This window comes from Ictidomys tridecemlineatus, chromosome 9, assembly GCF_052094955.1.
Source record: "Ictidomys tridecemlineatus isolate mIctTri1 chromosome 9, mIctTri1.hap1, whole genome shotgun sequence".
Classification (NCBI taxonomy): domain Eukaryota; kingdom Metazoa; phylum Chordata; class Mammalia; order Rodentia; family Sciuridae; genus Ictidomys; species Ictidomys tridecemlineatus.
Window position 1 is genome coordinate 32,716,212 of NC_135485.1, and position 16,313 is coordinate 32,732,524.

The window sequence follows — 16,313 nt, forward strand, 5'->3', positions numbered from 1 at the left end:
ATTAGTGCTTCTTAATCTAAGCAGAGTAAGAATCCATCTTTGTGTTATCAGTTATCCTGGTCTTTTCCACAGACTTATTTTTGTTTAAGTTTGAACTGCAAAATCTCATGGTGTGAAGTTTAGTATTTTTCCGTATTGAGCAGCACCATCTTTCAAGGCCCTACAATAGCTGTTTTCATAGTCTCTCTTACTCAGTCTTCTCAGAAACTCTGTTAGGTAGCTTTTGTTATTATCACATTTTCAAATGAGGAAGCTGAGGCTCAGTAGTTCAAGTGCTTCCTTTAGTTCCTGTGCTGCTTCTTTAGAAGAACAGATGGCCTAGGTTTATCTGATTTTCAAGCCCAGGCTCTCTAGTGGAAATAGATTGGCAGTTTATGCCGTGCTATAGTTTGGATCCAGAATGTAATCCAAAGGCCCATGTGTTAAAGTTTCATTCTCCAAGGTGGCACTAGAGAGAGGTGGTAAAATCTTTAAAAGTAGGGCCTGATGAGAGGTCTTGAGGTCATTGGGAGCATGTCCTTCTTGCTGTCTTTTGCTTCCTGGCCAAGAAGTGAGTTTTCTTCCACTACATACTTCTGTCATGATCTGCTGCTTTGCCACATACTCAAATAAATGGGGCCATACAATCATGAACTGAAACCTCCAAAATTGTTAGCCAAAATAAGCCTTTTCTCTTTCATAAGTTGATTATCTCAGGTATTTTGTTATAGAAATGGAAAAGAGGACAACTTCACATGTATTGGTCCAATTGGTCTTTCAAAACATTTTTCATTAGATACAACCATTCAGAAATCAGAAAATTTGCTACAGAAATCTAGATTTTAGTTTCTATATAAAATAAATCATGTCTAACCATACGGGGGTCACACGTATGCAAGCCAACAATTGCCTGAAGCTGTGTAAAGTTTGTCTCTTATGGATGCCATTTTTCCATCTGTCACTAATTTTTCTACTAGTCCTGACCTGCTTTTGTATTTGTGACACCTGTTTAGCCCCTATAGGTCTCTGAGTTTTCAACTTAACATTTATATTCTATTGAGGGAAGAAATGATTCTTACATCTTGAATAAATTTTATTGTTAGGATGTTGAGAGCCAGAGTTTAGTCGGAATGATGCCTGGTATTTTGCTAGAGGGAATGGTTGAAAGGTGACCCTGCTCCAGGAATAGGGCAGCTCTGGGATTAGGGCGGATCCAGCTGCCTCAGGCGCCCACTATTCTGGAGTTCCCGTTGAGTTCTCTCAGAGTTCCCAGAGAATTGGTGCGCAGAGCCTGGTGGAGAGAGTGTGTTCCCGGGAAGTGTGTGTAGAGTGCTGGTGAGAGTTCGGGAATAGAGTTGCTGTTTGAACCTACAAGGCTTTGTGGCGGCTCGGTTATTTTTGTGCCCAGACAAGACTATGGCATTTGGTGGCCCGTATGGGGAAAAAAAAAACTGTCCTTTTTTCTCCACAAAGTGGAGATCATTGTATTGACATCTTCATAACATTAGATGTTCTTAGTTCCATGCATTTTTATAGTAGCAGATGATCTGATTTCTTTAAATATAAAGTGGTGATGATTAATGTGGCTGGTTTGGTATTTAGCTATGTGAAATGATTTCTGATCTAGGTTTTGACTTCATGGGGATATCACAAATTATATGGCTATATTTTTCTTATTTTTTAAAGAAAATGGTTTTATTACTAATTTTTATTTCCATACAGTTTACAAATACACTTTATTTTGATAATCTGTCTTTGCAACCAGCAAAGCAGTTGAACTAACACCCATAAATACAGCTGGATAGACAATAAACATTCAATAGTATTTCTCTACATAAACTACTCTTTTAATGTCATTATTTAAAATAAAATTCCAAATAGACTGCATAATATACATGGGCAAAAAGGCAATTCAGTGAATATCTTGAAACACTAAATGTATAATAAACAGCATATTATCAACATTTACGCCATTCACATCAAAATGATGATATCCTAAAATGCATTCCTTTTGAAGGATAGATTTATCAATAAAATATTACATATCTTTTAATACTCTAGTACAATACTTCTCATAGAATGCAGGAAAATTAAATGTAGGTCTGGCCATCAGCCTAATAAAGAGTGTTTTCCCATTACCTTTTATTAATAAAAGAATTATAATTAGGTCACAAACAAACAGGCACATTTTTAATTACATGATTTGAGGTTTAGGATGGAAACTTTAAAAAATTTCTTTGATATACAGCATAGTTACGACACACTGTAAGGCTACATTTTTAACAACCACAGCCCTGTGAATTCTCAAGAATTTCTTGGCTTCAGGGTATAGTTATGTCCTATTCAGTCTCTTTCAGTAAGCCTGTGATAAGGACAAAGAGGAGCTTTCCTGCTGGCCTTGCCCCAGTATGGCCCCGTAGCTCACTCTAGCAGTGCTGTGGAGTTTCCCAGGCCAGCAGTAACTGATTCCTGATTTAGCAGGAAACGGAGATTCTCCCATACAGCGCTATTTGCCTTAGTTTTGAATGTTATTTTCCTCCACTTCCTTGATGTCTGAATTCTTTTTTGTTTTGTTTAGGTACCTGGCTGCAACTCTGGGTTCACTTCTGTTGGCTTCTGTGCACTCCCTTTCTGGTCCATTCCTTGTGGCAGAGACTGCACCTTGCAGCCCCGACACTCAATAGAGCACATTTACCTGTACTGTGCTACCTTACCTTATGAGGGAGCTCTTATTATTCCCAGGAAAGTCTGGCTCAAAAGACAATGAAAATTCACTAAGTTGATATGTAAAAGAATTTCCAACTGGTTAAAACGTCTAAACTTTTCTATTCAGTATACTTTGTGTTTAAGGCACAGATATAGAAATTGCTAGAAAACATCAGAAATAATTCAGCCATTCCTACATAATTCACCATGTTGCATCTTGTTTGAGACTTTGCCAATCTTCAGATAGGACATTACTTGAAAGGAAAGAAATTATATTGTGTCATTTAAATGATATTAGAAGTCCTATATATCAATTACAAATATTCTAACTTAGAAAAAAACAAGTCTTTATAAATAAGGTACCCATTCAACTTTTATTGCATGTTGTTTGTATAATATACTTGCTAATTTTCTGATGATAATAAGATGTGGGAAAGTAAAAGATATGTGTTTACACTGCAATTTTTTTCCCCTTCAGCAACCATCAACTGACCTAGAATTTGACCGCATAGTGATTTATACCACTTGTCTCCGAGTGGTGAGGACAACCTTCGAGAGATGTGAACTGGTTAGAAAGATCTTCCAAAACCATCGAGTAAAATTTGAAGAGAAAAACATAGCTCTGAATGGTGAATATGGAAAAGAGTTAGATGAAAGGTGCCGGCGAGTTTCGGAAGCTCCATCCCTCCCTGTGGTGTTCATTGATGGCAATTATCTCGGGGTAAGTACTCAGCCAAGGAAGAGATCCTTTGTCATAGACCCCAAACAGTGTTGAGAGAAATATGTAAGCTTATCTAACAAGATGACTTGCAACATAACTACCGGGACACGTGATATTTTTTGAAGCTCTAACCAAAGAGATTGAAGCATTTATGTCTGTCCCAAATGATGTGCTGTTACCATGTTCAGCCTTACAAAAGTACAGCGACATAAAATCAGCACGAAATTGCATTTTTGAATACATTTTTTAAATGTTCAGGTTACTTGAATTTTGCAATGTGAAGATTGACGTGGGATAAAACTACCTTTTCTTTCATTACAAATCAGAAAAATGAGAGGCTTATGCATTTGTGTTCTCTTAACACCCTATTATCAAACACCCAGTTTCTTACCCAATGAACCTGAGATGACAATCTTGAAATGAGATAGATAGAAAATGGGGCATGGGATCTGAATTTTATCTGCTTGTTTATTATCAAAATAATAATTTTTTAAATAAATTATTATTGAAATAATAAATAATTAAAATTATTCTTGGTTTTTGTAGTGCAGTGTGAAACATAAATTCAAGCTTGAAGTAAGCAGAGAGAACTCTCAGAGCAGGAAATAAAATATATCTAATTTATTTCTCTTTGAATAATACTGTTAAGTGTAATTGACCCCCAGTGATCTGTGAGCATGCTTGGGTAAGAAGCCCAAGGCAAGGGCTTGGGGAAGTGCCGTCTGGAAAAGGAGACAGCACCAAGGGAAACCAACACTCATTGAGAGCAGCAGCAGATGACATGATCCTTTATCATAGAACAGAGACTGTGAAGGGTACTTGCACCTTGGTTTTGTCTAGCTTCTGACTTTAACCTTTAGCTTTCCAGAGGAGATGGAGAAATCCAGAGCAGGAGAGGATTGTGTTCTGTTTCAGGGAATGTGTGTTCTCATATCTCAAATACAGCCGTACCTGTTAGAGGCAGCCTATCCTCTAATGGAAAGATAAATGCCAAGCAGTTGTAATTCCATAGTAAGGACATTATGTACTCTTATTTTAACCAAAGAGCATCAGCTACATTTTGGAGTAGAGGAATTTTGAAGCATTGATCCTGTTTTTAGTGTATTTCAATATATACCCTTAGGCTCCAGAAAACCATAATAATAGTGATAAAAACTAATGATAGTAATAATAATAACAACACTATACTGTGCCCTCATGTTTCCACCAGTCATCTTATCTAATCCTCATGATAACTTGGACAGCACACTGGTTAAGAGGGGAACACTGGTATTGGGTAGGTAGCCTTATTAAAATTCCTGTTCTGATATGTAACTTGTGACTGCTTGTTGGTTTCCTCATTTACAAAATGAGAATAATAATAGAGCTTATCTCACAGGCTGATGGTAAGGATTTTATGAAATAATACATATATGTACTTAGTTTCTATGCCTAAGTAATTGGGTTTTCAAGAAACACTAATGATTATCCTTGTTTTGCAAAAGAAAAGATTAATTTCTCTGCTTCAAGTGACAAAGCTGGCCAAGAGGCAGGGCCATGACACAATGTTAGATTTGACATTCCAAACCCCTGCTTTCTGGAACATCATCTGGAGGAAAAGGGTTTGGGGCTCTTTGATGATTCTGTCTTAATGCTTCCAGCAGGCTAGGCACTAATTGGGTGCCCACATAAGGCTGGGTTGACAGGATGGGTGGATTATGCTGCATTGCTTTCTCATGTTCTTTCCTCCCCCTCCTGACTTTCATCCATAAAGAAAGGATCTGATAAACTCAATCACATCAGGGAGAATATAACTTACCAGGGCTGTAGGCATTCGTCTTTCAACTCAGGAAAAATTCTGACAAGAAAAGATGTTTCTCATTGGATTTGTACGAAACCTCACACACAGGTTGACCCCACCCTATAGACTGCTCTTGACCATGCCTGTTCCCATCCAGAAACCTCAGACTTCCTTCCTTCCTTCTTCTGAGGCACTGTAACAGACTGTAATGCCTGTCCTGCTCTTTCAGCTGGGGGCATGGAAAAGTGCAGTGGACCAATGACGTTGGGCACATGTTCCCCTTTCAATTGCCTTTTCTCTGTGATCACTTTATTTGCACACTTAGTAAACTTGGGGTGAAAGTGTCATGCAGGTGCAACCTCCCTGATAATGCAATTTGAATCCAATGCTCCAAGCCTGGAAAGAGTCCAGAAACAGATTATTTTTTTTCTCCTTTTAGTTTTGTGTTACTGCTAAACCTACAATTCAAAATGGCAAATGATAACTTACATAATAAAAAATGACTTATAAAACATACCTCCCCTTCAACTACAACAGCCCCATTATTGAAATCCCAGTGTTCAGTTGTCAAGGAATCCAGTGCTGGCATTGTGGAGCCTTTTTCCTGCTGCTCATGCATCTGAAATGGAAGGATGCCCTCTGCTGGGTTTTGGCATGTGGTGAAACATGGCTTTCAGGAAACTAAAGTGATGTTGGTAATTTCCCTAACATTTGTGATGTTTTCAACAGTCACGTGAAGCTATTCGATTGAGTTTACATTTAGGTGGGTGAGAAAACTCAAGATGTGTGAATCATCTAGACAAGAGTTTTCTTTAGAAAATGAAGTGAATAGATAGAGACAGAATGAGCGGCACCTGGAAGCAGAGGCAAGGGACACCTGGAGGGGATTGGGACAGCAGGAGAACATTTTGCACCTCCTTCACTGTCCTACTGTTCTTGCTACCCACCCCAGGAGTCTGGCGCTGGAGGAAGCCAGTTATCTTCCTCCAAGTGAAGACAAGGAGTTCAATGAGAAAGAACAGAAGAGCTGACAAGGAAGGAAGCTCTTTTTCCTGACTCCCATCCTCCACCAAACTTAAAACTAAAGATGGGAACAGTCAAAGGAAAGGAATTACTTTAGAAGACAAATCAACACTACCTTGGAATGCTGCAATGTGGGGAGAGAGGAATTCAAGTTGGAATGGGCTTGGAGCCACTGTTCTGTAGTTTTGGCATCGGAAAATATTTCCACAAAAAGATCCAATAGTTTAGACAAAAGTTCTTAGAAATTGTATTGGGAAATAGGTCAGAAATGATGATGTGTCTGGACCAACCACAGAAGTCTACAATGGAAATCCACGAAAACTTCATTGGATGGAGCTATAAACAGAAAGTACTTAAGTGGAGTGTCTGGTATCAGTGAGTCATAGAAGGACCATTGATAAGTGTCTTATACTAGCTGATATTGTGACTGTGATATTTCCCCATCTATTTAACTATATTGTTCCATTGAAGAAAGAAGGTAATTATTATTGAGCATAACTAATTTATGGACTAGAAATAGAGTCTAGGCCCATTTCTAAGGACTACTCACAAAACTTTTCAGCTGAGATGGGTCCCCAAGGCAGCTCCTGCCTCCATTAAGAAGCATGGACCAGCTCCAGAGACTCACTGCCTTGGCTGTGACTCACACCAGCAGAAAGGGCTATTTGTTCTCTGCCCTTCCCAATACTCAACTCTATTCCTAAATATAGTCTTCAGTAAGTTTATTTGATCTGTGTTTACTAAATAAGCTCCATTCTTAACATGAGGGAATCTGGAAAATGTGCTTTTTGGTTTTCTAGCCTCTGAAGTACAATAAGAACTTCTGGAACAAAATTGGATTGATTATTGAGTGAGCCAAATCACAGCATCTGCCAGATATGCTGTTTTCATTTATTATTTTAAATGCAACTTTATTGGGGTAGACTTGTGCCCATTCAAGGACATAATCCAGTCTTGTCTAGTGGCAACACCTATACTCCTCACACTGGAGCTAAGGCAGGAGGATCACCTGTGAAGAGGAGTTTGAGACTAGCCTGGGAAATATAGTGAGACCCTGTCTCCAACAACAAAAAGTATATAATTCAACAAGTTTTGACAAATGTGTATACTCATGAACCTACTACTTCTTTCAGAATGTACAGTCATGTACCACTTAATGATGTTTAAGGACAGACCACATATACCATGGTGGTCCCATAAGGTTATAAGGAAGATAAAAATGTTCTATCACATGGTGATCTTATAACATTGTGGTATAACATATTCCCCACCTCTTTTTGATGATGCTGGTGTAAACAGACCTACTTGATTACCATATGTTTTAAAACAACTTTGTTTTGGTGTGCCTAAATTTCACAGGATTCTTGAATATTATCTTTGGGGTTTTTTTTTTTTTTGGTCAAATTTGGAAATTTTTCAGCTATTATTTTTTTCAAACATTTCATCTCCTCCTTTTTCTCTTCTTCCTCAAGGGCTCCATTTATATGAGGATTAGGCTGCTGGAGTTTGTTCCATAGCACAATTCATTTCATTCTGTGTAGTTTCTATTGCTGTATCTCCTCAGTCCCTGATCTTATCTTCCATAATGTCTAATATTTTATTAATCCCAGCAGTATATTATTTTTTATCTCAGACATGGTAATTTTATCTTTATAAGTACAATTTTTAAAAATAGACTCAATTTTTTAAAGAAGTAATTTTAGGTTCATAGTAAAATTGAGCAGAAGTTATAGAGATTTCCCATATAACTTGGATCACATGTACAGCTTCCTCCATCATCCACATCCCCCAACAAATGATACATCTGTTACACTGATGAACCTACATTGACTTATCATTATTATCCAAACACCATAGTTTATCTGACAGTTTACTTTTTACATGTACATTCTAAGAATTTGGATAAACTTATAGTGATAAGGATTGTGAGCATAGCTTGGGGGTAGAACACCTACCTAACATGCAAAAGATCCTGGATTTGATCCCCAACACTGCAAAAAAAAATGCATATGCCATTAAAAACTTATAATAACATGTGTTTACCATTATAGTACCATTTGGGGTACTATACTAAAAAAATCATGTACTATCTAAAAAAATTATGCTTCCACTACAAGCAACTACTGATCTTTTTGCTGTCTCCATAGTTTTGCCTTTTCCAGAAGGGTGTATAAGTGGAAATAAACAGTACATAGATTCTAGATTGGCTTTTTAAAATTAAGTAATGTGCATTTTAGTTTCCTCCATGTCTTTTCATGGCTGGATAGCTCATTTCTTTTTAATGCTGAGAAATATTTTATTGTCTAGATGTGCCAAAGCTTATTTGTGCATTTTCCAACTGAAGGGCATCTTGGTTGCTTCTACAATTTGGTAATAATGAATAAATCTCTAGTAAATAAAAAATGAATATAAAGGTTATTGTAAACATAAATTTTCAGCTCTTTTGGGTAAATACCACGGAGTACTGAGTTAGCTTGATTTTCATCACTATGACAAAATATCTGAGAATAACAGTTCAAAGGAAGAAAAGTTTATTTAGGCTCATAGTTTCAGAGATTTCAGTTCACAGTCAGCTTATTCCATTGCTTTCAGCTGGTGGTGAGACAGAATATCATGGTGGAGAGATGTTGTGGTATTGAGATGCTCACCTCATGGCAGCCAGGAAGCACAGAGAGAGAGAGCAAGAGAAGGGGCTGGGCAGAAACATGCTCCCTTGTCTAGTAATTCTAATATCTGTGCCAATTCTAGTATGATTTAATTGATTGATACTTTTCCTCATTATAAGCCACATTCTTCTACTTCTATTTCTTTGTATTAATTAGCTTCACATAACTAGGATGAAATGCCTGAGGCACTAACTTCTAAAGAGAAAAGATTTATTTAGTTCATACTTTTGAATGCTTGAATATATGGCATCAGCATCAGCTTAATTCTGGTGATTGTGGCAGATGGAGGCACATCATGGCAAGATTGCATGTGGGAGCAGAGCAGTCATATCTTGAACCTGGACGGAGAGGGGCTGAGAGATACTGCAGTTCTATCATCCCCTTTGAAGGCACACCCACATTACCTAAGGACTAGCTTCCACCTCTTAAAGATCCAGAGCACCTCCTGGTACCATCACCATAGGAAACAAAATTTACATTTGGACGTTTAGGGGACTTCAGATTACACTCAAATCACAACAGCCTCTTGGTCATTTTGAATGGATGACACATGTTGTGAATCTTGTGAATTGGTCCCGATTCTTTTTCGTGGACCAATATAAATAGAAAGTGTTTCTTTGTTCTAATAACTAACTTTTTTTTTTTACAAGAATATTGACATGTTTTCTACATGGTTCCCTAAACTCTAACTCCATGGTGTTTTGAACCTCCACATCTTAATTATTCTCTACTCTGGTCTTTATAGCATCCAGAGCCAATCTCCCTGAAAATGGTTTCTATCCCTCCTATAAAGGAGACCAGATTGACTTTAAATAGCTATGACATATATTTGATCAAATGAATCTGGGACAAGTCAAAATTTTCATGTAAATTTCACATAGATTGTTTTTCAAGATAGATTCCATATCTTCATGGTTTTGGGTTATATTTTACTACACTTTTTCCAAGTTTTTTTCTCATGTGTGTGTTGTTACTGTGCAATGATTAAGTCCTCAAGGATCAAGTTTCTTTCTGGTGCTGGTATCATTCCTTAGATCGGGAAGCTAATGTCTCAATCTTCATCACCAAAGAAAAGTAGCATGGACTGGAACAAACCATGGTTAAGGTTTGGGTGTTAAGATGTAGACATATTTGTTAGTTTTTGTTATATAACAAACTACTCAAATCTTAGTGGCTGAAAACAATTGTTTTCATAGGTTGCAATGTTGGTGGAATTTGGCTGCTCTCTGTAGTCTGCTGGTGGCTTGGCCAGAGCTGAATGACATAGGATGACTTCAGTTACATATCTTGAGATTGGCACCTCAAGTTTTTTTCCAAGTCTCTTCTTGAACAGAATGTCTGGGACATGTTAAATGGTGGTTAAGGGGTTTGAAAGAGGCAAACCACAATGCTCAAGCACATTTCAAGATGATGCTTGTATCATATTTGCTTTTCTCCATTGATTAGAGCAGGTCACATAATGAAGTCCAGATTCAAGATGGAAATAGACCCCATGTGTTGATGAGAGGCACACTAACATCACACCATAGGGGTACTCACACAATTCCTGTAACAATCTACTAAAGTGCAGGATTTTGATATTATCTAATCCTGGTTTTTGCCAATGTTTTCATGTTGGAGGATTGTATACTTTTGATTGACCAAATTCAGTTAAATGCTTTAATACCTCATCAGCCCATGAAATGTTTTTGGGACAGTTTGGCATTGAAAGCTCAGTTTTGTAGATTTTAATCAAAGTACCAGATTCCCTTCAAATTTCCACTATCAGCACACCATCATTTTGTTCCTTTAGTAATTTTCCAGCATAAAAAAACAGTATTTTGAGATACTTTGGGTCCATTGATCAAATCTTTACCTGCAGTGTCACAGATTTATTTGTCATCTTTTCCCTCAAGTCTTCCCTCATAGAAGAAATGCAGAAATACTATGGCTACAATTTCCTTATCTCATATTTTGGAAGCTGCGGTTAATTCAATGACATGAAAAGTCAATAGCAGTAACCTCTTTATGTACAATTCAATTTTCACTCCTGAAACTCAGAGTCAATTAAAGAGAGAGAACTTTTGAGGCGTGCAGACATTAAATATTCCTAGGAATAGTTTCCTCCACATACTTTGTATTACAAATTAATAAAAAAGAGTCTATATTCTGTCTGTATCATTTCAAAGGTTTACCTCTTTTATCATATTAGATCAAGACTTGACATTCTCAGTTTCACCTGCCAGATACTTGTAAATTGTCTAGTAGGTTCATTATTTTAAAATTTGTATAATAAGTCAAAATTTAAGTCTTATAGTTGGTCCTCTGGACCTAAACACTAAGAAAAGTATAAAGCAGTTGTGTCTATTGCAACTTGACCACAAATTTAATTACCTACAATTTACCTGTATCTCAACTTACTAAGTCATTAATCATTCTCAATCTGATTGAGGAGAAAATGTATTTGTGTATACTTAATGTTTTCTTATTTGGATTTAAATATTCTGTAAGTATTTGAAAATGTCCTTTTTAATCCTAAAAAATGAATAAAAAATGAATTAATGAATAAAAATAAAGTAAATGGAAGTTCATAGATTTTTTTTTTGTACCAGGGATTGAACTCAGGGGTATTTTACCACTGAGTTACATCCCCAGCCATTTTATTTTGAGAGAGGTCTCACTAAGTTGCTTAGGGCATTGCTAAGTTGCTGAGGTAGGCCTTGAACTTGCAATCTTTCTGCTTTAGCTTTCTGAGTTGTTGGGATTTCAGGTTTGCACCACTTGGCCCTGCAATAGAAATTTTAAAAAGCATCCATTTTTAATAGAACTTAAAATCAGTATCTTCATAAAGAAAAGCTTTGGTTGGTAATGAACTCTGTTTATATTCTTATGAGCCTAGAGATTTAGTGTCTTCTCAGCCACCAGAGGGCTCTCACAATATAAGAAAACACATTAAATGTGTAAGAAAACACATGGAAATAAAAGAAATCATTTGTGATATATCTTTTGTAGAGCCCAATTAAAATTACATGTCTTAACCATATAGATTACATGCAAAGTTTCAAATCCAGATTTCCTTTAAGAAAATTAAGAATTAAGAGGAGCAATTTTAAATGGATAATTCAAAAGTTTAAAAGAAATATAATAAATATTTTACTATTTTATGCCTAATCTTGAATCAGATATTTAAAACCTTCATTTATCTTTTGAATGGAAAATAGTAAATGGAAAATACATGGATTTTTTTTCTGAGAGATTTTGGGCCTTAGGACCCCTTTTCTCTAACCATCAAGTTTGTTACTATGATGTTATATGTAATTACAGCTGAGCAAACATCTCACACAGGGATTTGAGAGAGCAAAGCTTCTGAGCCACGCCGCAGGCATGCTTATGCCCAGGTAGGATCAGGATGCACTCACTGTGGTTTGGCTTTGTTTTTAATCACTCCTTGGACTCCTGGTTTGATTGAGCTCTGCCCAAGGTACTTCTCTCTCCATAAACAAAAATTAAGCTAAAGACCTGGCCATATGTTTGATCCTGATGGTGTTTATTCTCCGGGTTAGACTCAGAGAATGAATATAATGAATAAAATGAAGCAAACCACCTGTCCAGTGGCAAGCCTGCAAGGCTGAGACAGGGCTCCTGTGTGCTGCCTCTTTGGGTGTGACCTTGCAAGATATCAACAAGGGCTAGTGCTCGTCCACTTGTTTTGGCTCCCAGCATCTCTCCCTGATTCATGTGTCCATCTGAGGCATCAAGGGGGCTGGTTCAGAATTTATGCTTTTTTAGTGGCTTTTGGTGGTGCCTCTGAGCTTCCCCCAGCCGTTCCTTTGGATGAACCTGATGGGTAATGTAAGTGAGAAGGATTTCAGGCTCTTCTCCCAATGCCAGCTGTATCCTCTATACATTCTTCTATTCATTTTACATAATTTCCTTTGAAAGGTTTTAAAAAAATAAAACAAACTGAAATTTTCCTTTGAATAACTTGGGGAAAAATAAAAATGAATGTGTGCAGTTTTTAAATTAATGTTATATTATTATTATTTTTGTATATCTCTGGCACTTGGGTGCTTCTGTTAATCTGGGTGGAGACCAGTGATTGCTAATCAGATGAGGCAGGTGAATATGTTTTTGCATAGCCTACAGGGTAAATTAGAAATTATTTACCCTGAAAAATCCCAGAAGGAACAGGCTATATAGTCATGGAGCAAACAGCGAGCATTCTGTCTGTACAGCATTTTACAATGTTCTAGAGGGTCACAGATTTTAAGCACACAGTCCCTGCTGTCTAGCCTCCAAACTTAAGGAATGCTTGTGTAGGGTTTGGGAAGGTGGGGGTGGACCATATGGACACACACCACCTCACCACAGGCTCTGCTAGTTGTGCTATGTGCTAAATTAATGGTGAAAAAAAAAGTTTATTTAGGAAAAAAAATGAGACAAATACACTTTAACTAGGACAATGGGGTTGATTCTAAGAAAGTAGCTTTTGAACTGTGCTTTGCAAATGAATCAGGTTTTAAAAAGGAGTGAAAATATGCCTCTGATTCTAGGCCTAGTGTTTTCCCAGCAGGAGGCTTTGAAAAAGAACAAATCTTGGCCACACCTGACTTTAAAAATTCTTTGGTTCCTTCTGAAGAGTTGTGATTCAATTCAATTGTAGGAAAGGTCTAGGTGATAAAATGCAAGATCAAAGATCTCTGGAGACTCAGAATGTTATCCTGAAGGAGTTTCAGATCAATTTAGACTTCTACAAAGTGTCAGTGTCTAAGGACAGAAGGTTCTATTAGGCTTGTCTGACCGCTTAGCTCAAGGCTGATGGTAACCAGTTTCCTTGCTGCCTATCTTCCACTGTGGCTGCCAAAGGACAAACTGTGTCAGAGCCTACATCTGGCAGGAGAGCCCCTTAGTGTTCTCAATGGATCCTCAGATGTCACAAATTTCCTGAAGTGTGCTGTGTGCTCTGGAGCTTGAAATGAGTGATCCTGGGATTCAGTCTTCTAGTCTCTTCTTGAATGATTCTAGACAGGGCATAAGAAGGTGACCTGAAGATCTGGGGTACTGAATGCTGTCTGCAGCTGGGTGCTTGCTGAGAATCCATCCTCCGCTCAACTGTGTTCTGTGGCTGGGGAAAATAGGACAAGACCTACATTTCCAGATTTTTTTACAAGTCAAAATGAGAAATAAATCAATTCCTTCTGTCACTAACTGAAAGCACTGATGCAGAATGACACAGAATTTCAGTCATTTCTCAGGCAAAAGGTACAATAAAAAATAAAATATGCCCTGTCCAGAGGACTGCCAAGTTTGGTCTACTGTTTCTCTTTTGGGTAGGGCAGAGTTCAGGTTAAAGAGAGATTATTGACAATAAATAGTCTTTCATGTTTTCCTCTAGATTCAAAAGATCATATTTCAAAATATACTATGATAAATTATTAGAAAACTGGAATAAAAATCTAGCTAAATGTTCAGTAGTAGGTCCATTTTTCTTTTGTAGAGGAAAACTGGGTACATTTTCCAGAACTTCTTTCAGTCAGTGAATAGTTTGTGAAGTTCTAGTTGACAAACTGTGAAGTTCTAGTTGACAAACGGATAAGAATCTATCATATGTTGCCTGGGTTTTTTGAGCATCCAGGAGCCTTGAAAACTGTGCGATCTTTCTTACTAGAAACTTCTAAGACTGACAAGATGTGGTAAATATAGTGCCCCCGTGCAAGATAGGGTTGTTGTGGTTTTTTTTTTCTTTCTTTCTTTATTTTGTTTTAATCAACTAAACAAAGATCAGAGGAGGAAAGGTCAGTGTGAGCTTCCTGAAACAGAGCCTAGCCTTTGATTGTCCCCTTCTGTAGATGGGAAAACCAAAGTAGAGTGAACTTAACTAACACACTCAAGGTCACCAAGTCAGAAAAGCTGAGTTAGATCTATGGAGAAATGGATTATGAAAGAGTGGAATCCTGCTGCTTCAAGAAGTCTTCTCCTGATAAGGGCAGCTCACACTCACCTTTTCTCTCTGATCATATACCACTTAATTGGCCCCAACTTTATGAACTTATTTAACTTTATCTCTTTAAAAGCCCTATCTTGAAATATAGTTTTAGCCCATCTTGTGTTGCTATAATAAAATACTTGAAGCTGGTTACTTTCTAAAGAAAGAGGTCTATTTGGTTCACAATTCTGAAGCTTCAAGAACAAGACATTGGCATTGTCTTAGCTTTGGTGAAGGATTCATGGTGGATGGGATCACAATGATAGAAACACATGTGGAAAAGATCACAGGGCAATATAGGCAGGAGGGAACCAGAGTGGGCAGACACAGATATTGTGGGAACTAAATGTGCCTTTGACAGACTTGACTTGCTCCCAAAACATAGCATTAATCCATCCATGTAGTCATAGCCTCACAACCTAAATACTTCCACTAGGTCCTGCTCTTACAGGTTCTATCACCTCAATATAACCACACTGCAAACCAAACCTCCAGCAGATGAGTCTCTCAGGGATAAATCATTTCATATCAGAGTCACATTCAATGTAAGGGCTTAAGAGAATTTTGGAAGGGGGCAGAGGCACAGTTTAGCCCATAACAACCTATAATAATGCAAATTACTCCATTTGATTTCCATGAGTATGCTTCTACCTCTGTGCTGTTGGGCCCCTATGGACTACTCCTGTTTTATCCTACAGTAATCTGGAAGTAGAACTTCATTATCTTGCACAATAAGTCCACTTAATCAAGCATGTCTGGGCTTTATTTGATCCAGAAGGATCACATTATGCCCCATATAGAATTCTTCTTTTCTTTTTTTTTTCTTTTAATGGTTGACTTCTTTAAATTCACCTTCCTTTGTCATTTTCCCACTTTCCGTACAGAAATAAGCAAATTCTTCCTCTTTTCTCTTAGAACTAAGAGTTCCACAAATATCTCAGTGTCTTCAGGCAGTATGGTCTATCTGCAAGCACCTGACAAGTCATTTTTCCTATTAAATATAGGGTCCTTTGTAAAACAAATCCTGAGGTATTAATATAGTATCATTTTCCATATTTATAGTAATGATTCCTGAATATTTTCAAGATTGTGCAAACATCTGATTTAATAATTAGAGAAAATCATTTCTTGCAAATTTCAATAGTTTCCAGGAAAGCACAGTATATACTTGTTATAAGATTTTGGTCTTTGTTATTTTCTTCTTTTTTCTTAGATACTTTTGATTTATATTGTTCAATTTCTTGAATTATTAGTTCATTTATTTTTCTTAGGGAATAAAAATGAATGGATATGATTTTTTTCTCATAAAATGATTTACATTGTATGTGTAAGTTTGATTTAAATTTTTATTAGAGTAGGTGGTAATTTAAATTTTTCCTTCTTTAACCTAAATGTTTTTTGGATAATTTATTAATTTCCAAGAAACTGAATATTTTTGTTTTATATTTAACCACTTATAATTTTACTGCATTG

At 37.0% G+C, this 16,313-nt stretch overlaps 1 protein-coding gene across 1 annotated transcript in view; it reads left to right on the forward strand.

The window, feature by feature from the left end:
* Positions 1–16,313, forward strand: part of Grxcr1 (glutaredoxin and cysteine rich domain containing 1) — a 105,957-nt gene that overhangs the window by 59,779 nt on the left and 29,865 nt on the right. The window contains exon 2 of the mRNA XM_005319956.4: positions 3,164–3,406. Within this exon, the coding sequence (XP_005320013.2) occupies positions 3,164–3,406 (243 nt within the window). The remainder of the gene's footprint in view (positions 1–3,163; positions 3,407–16,313) is intronic.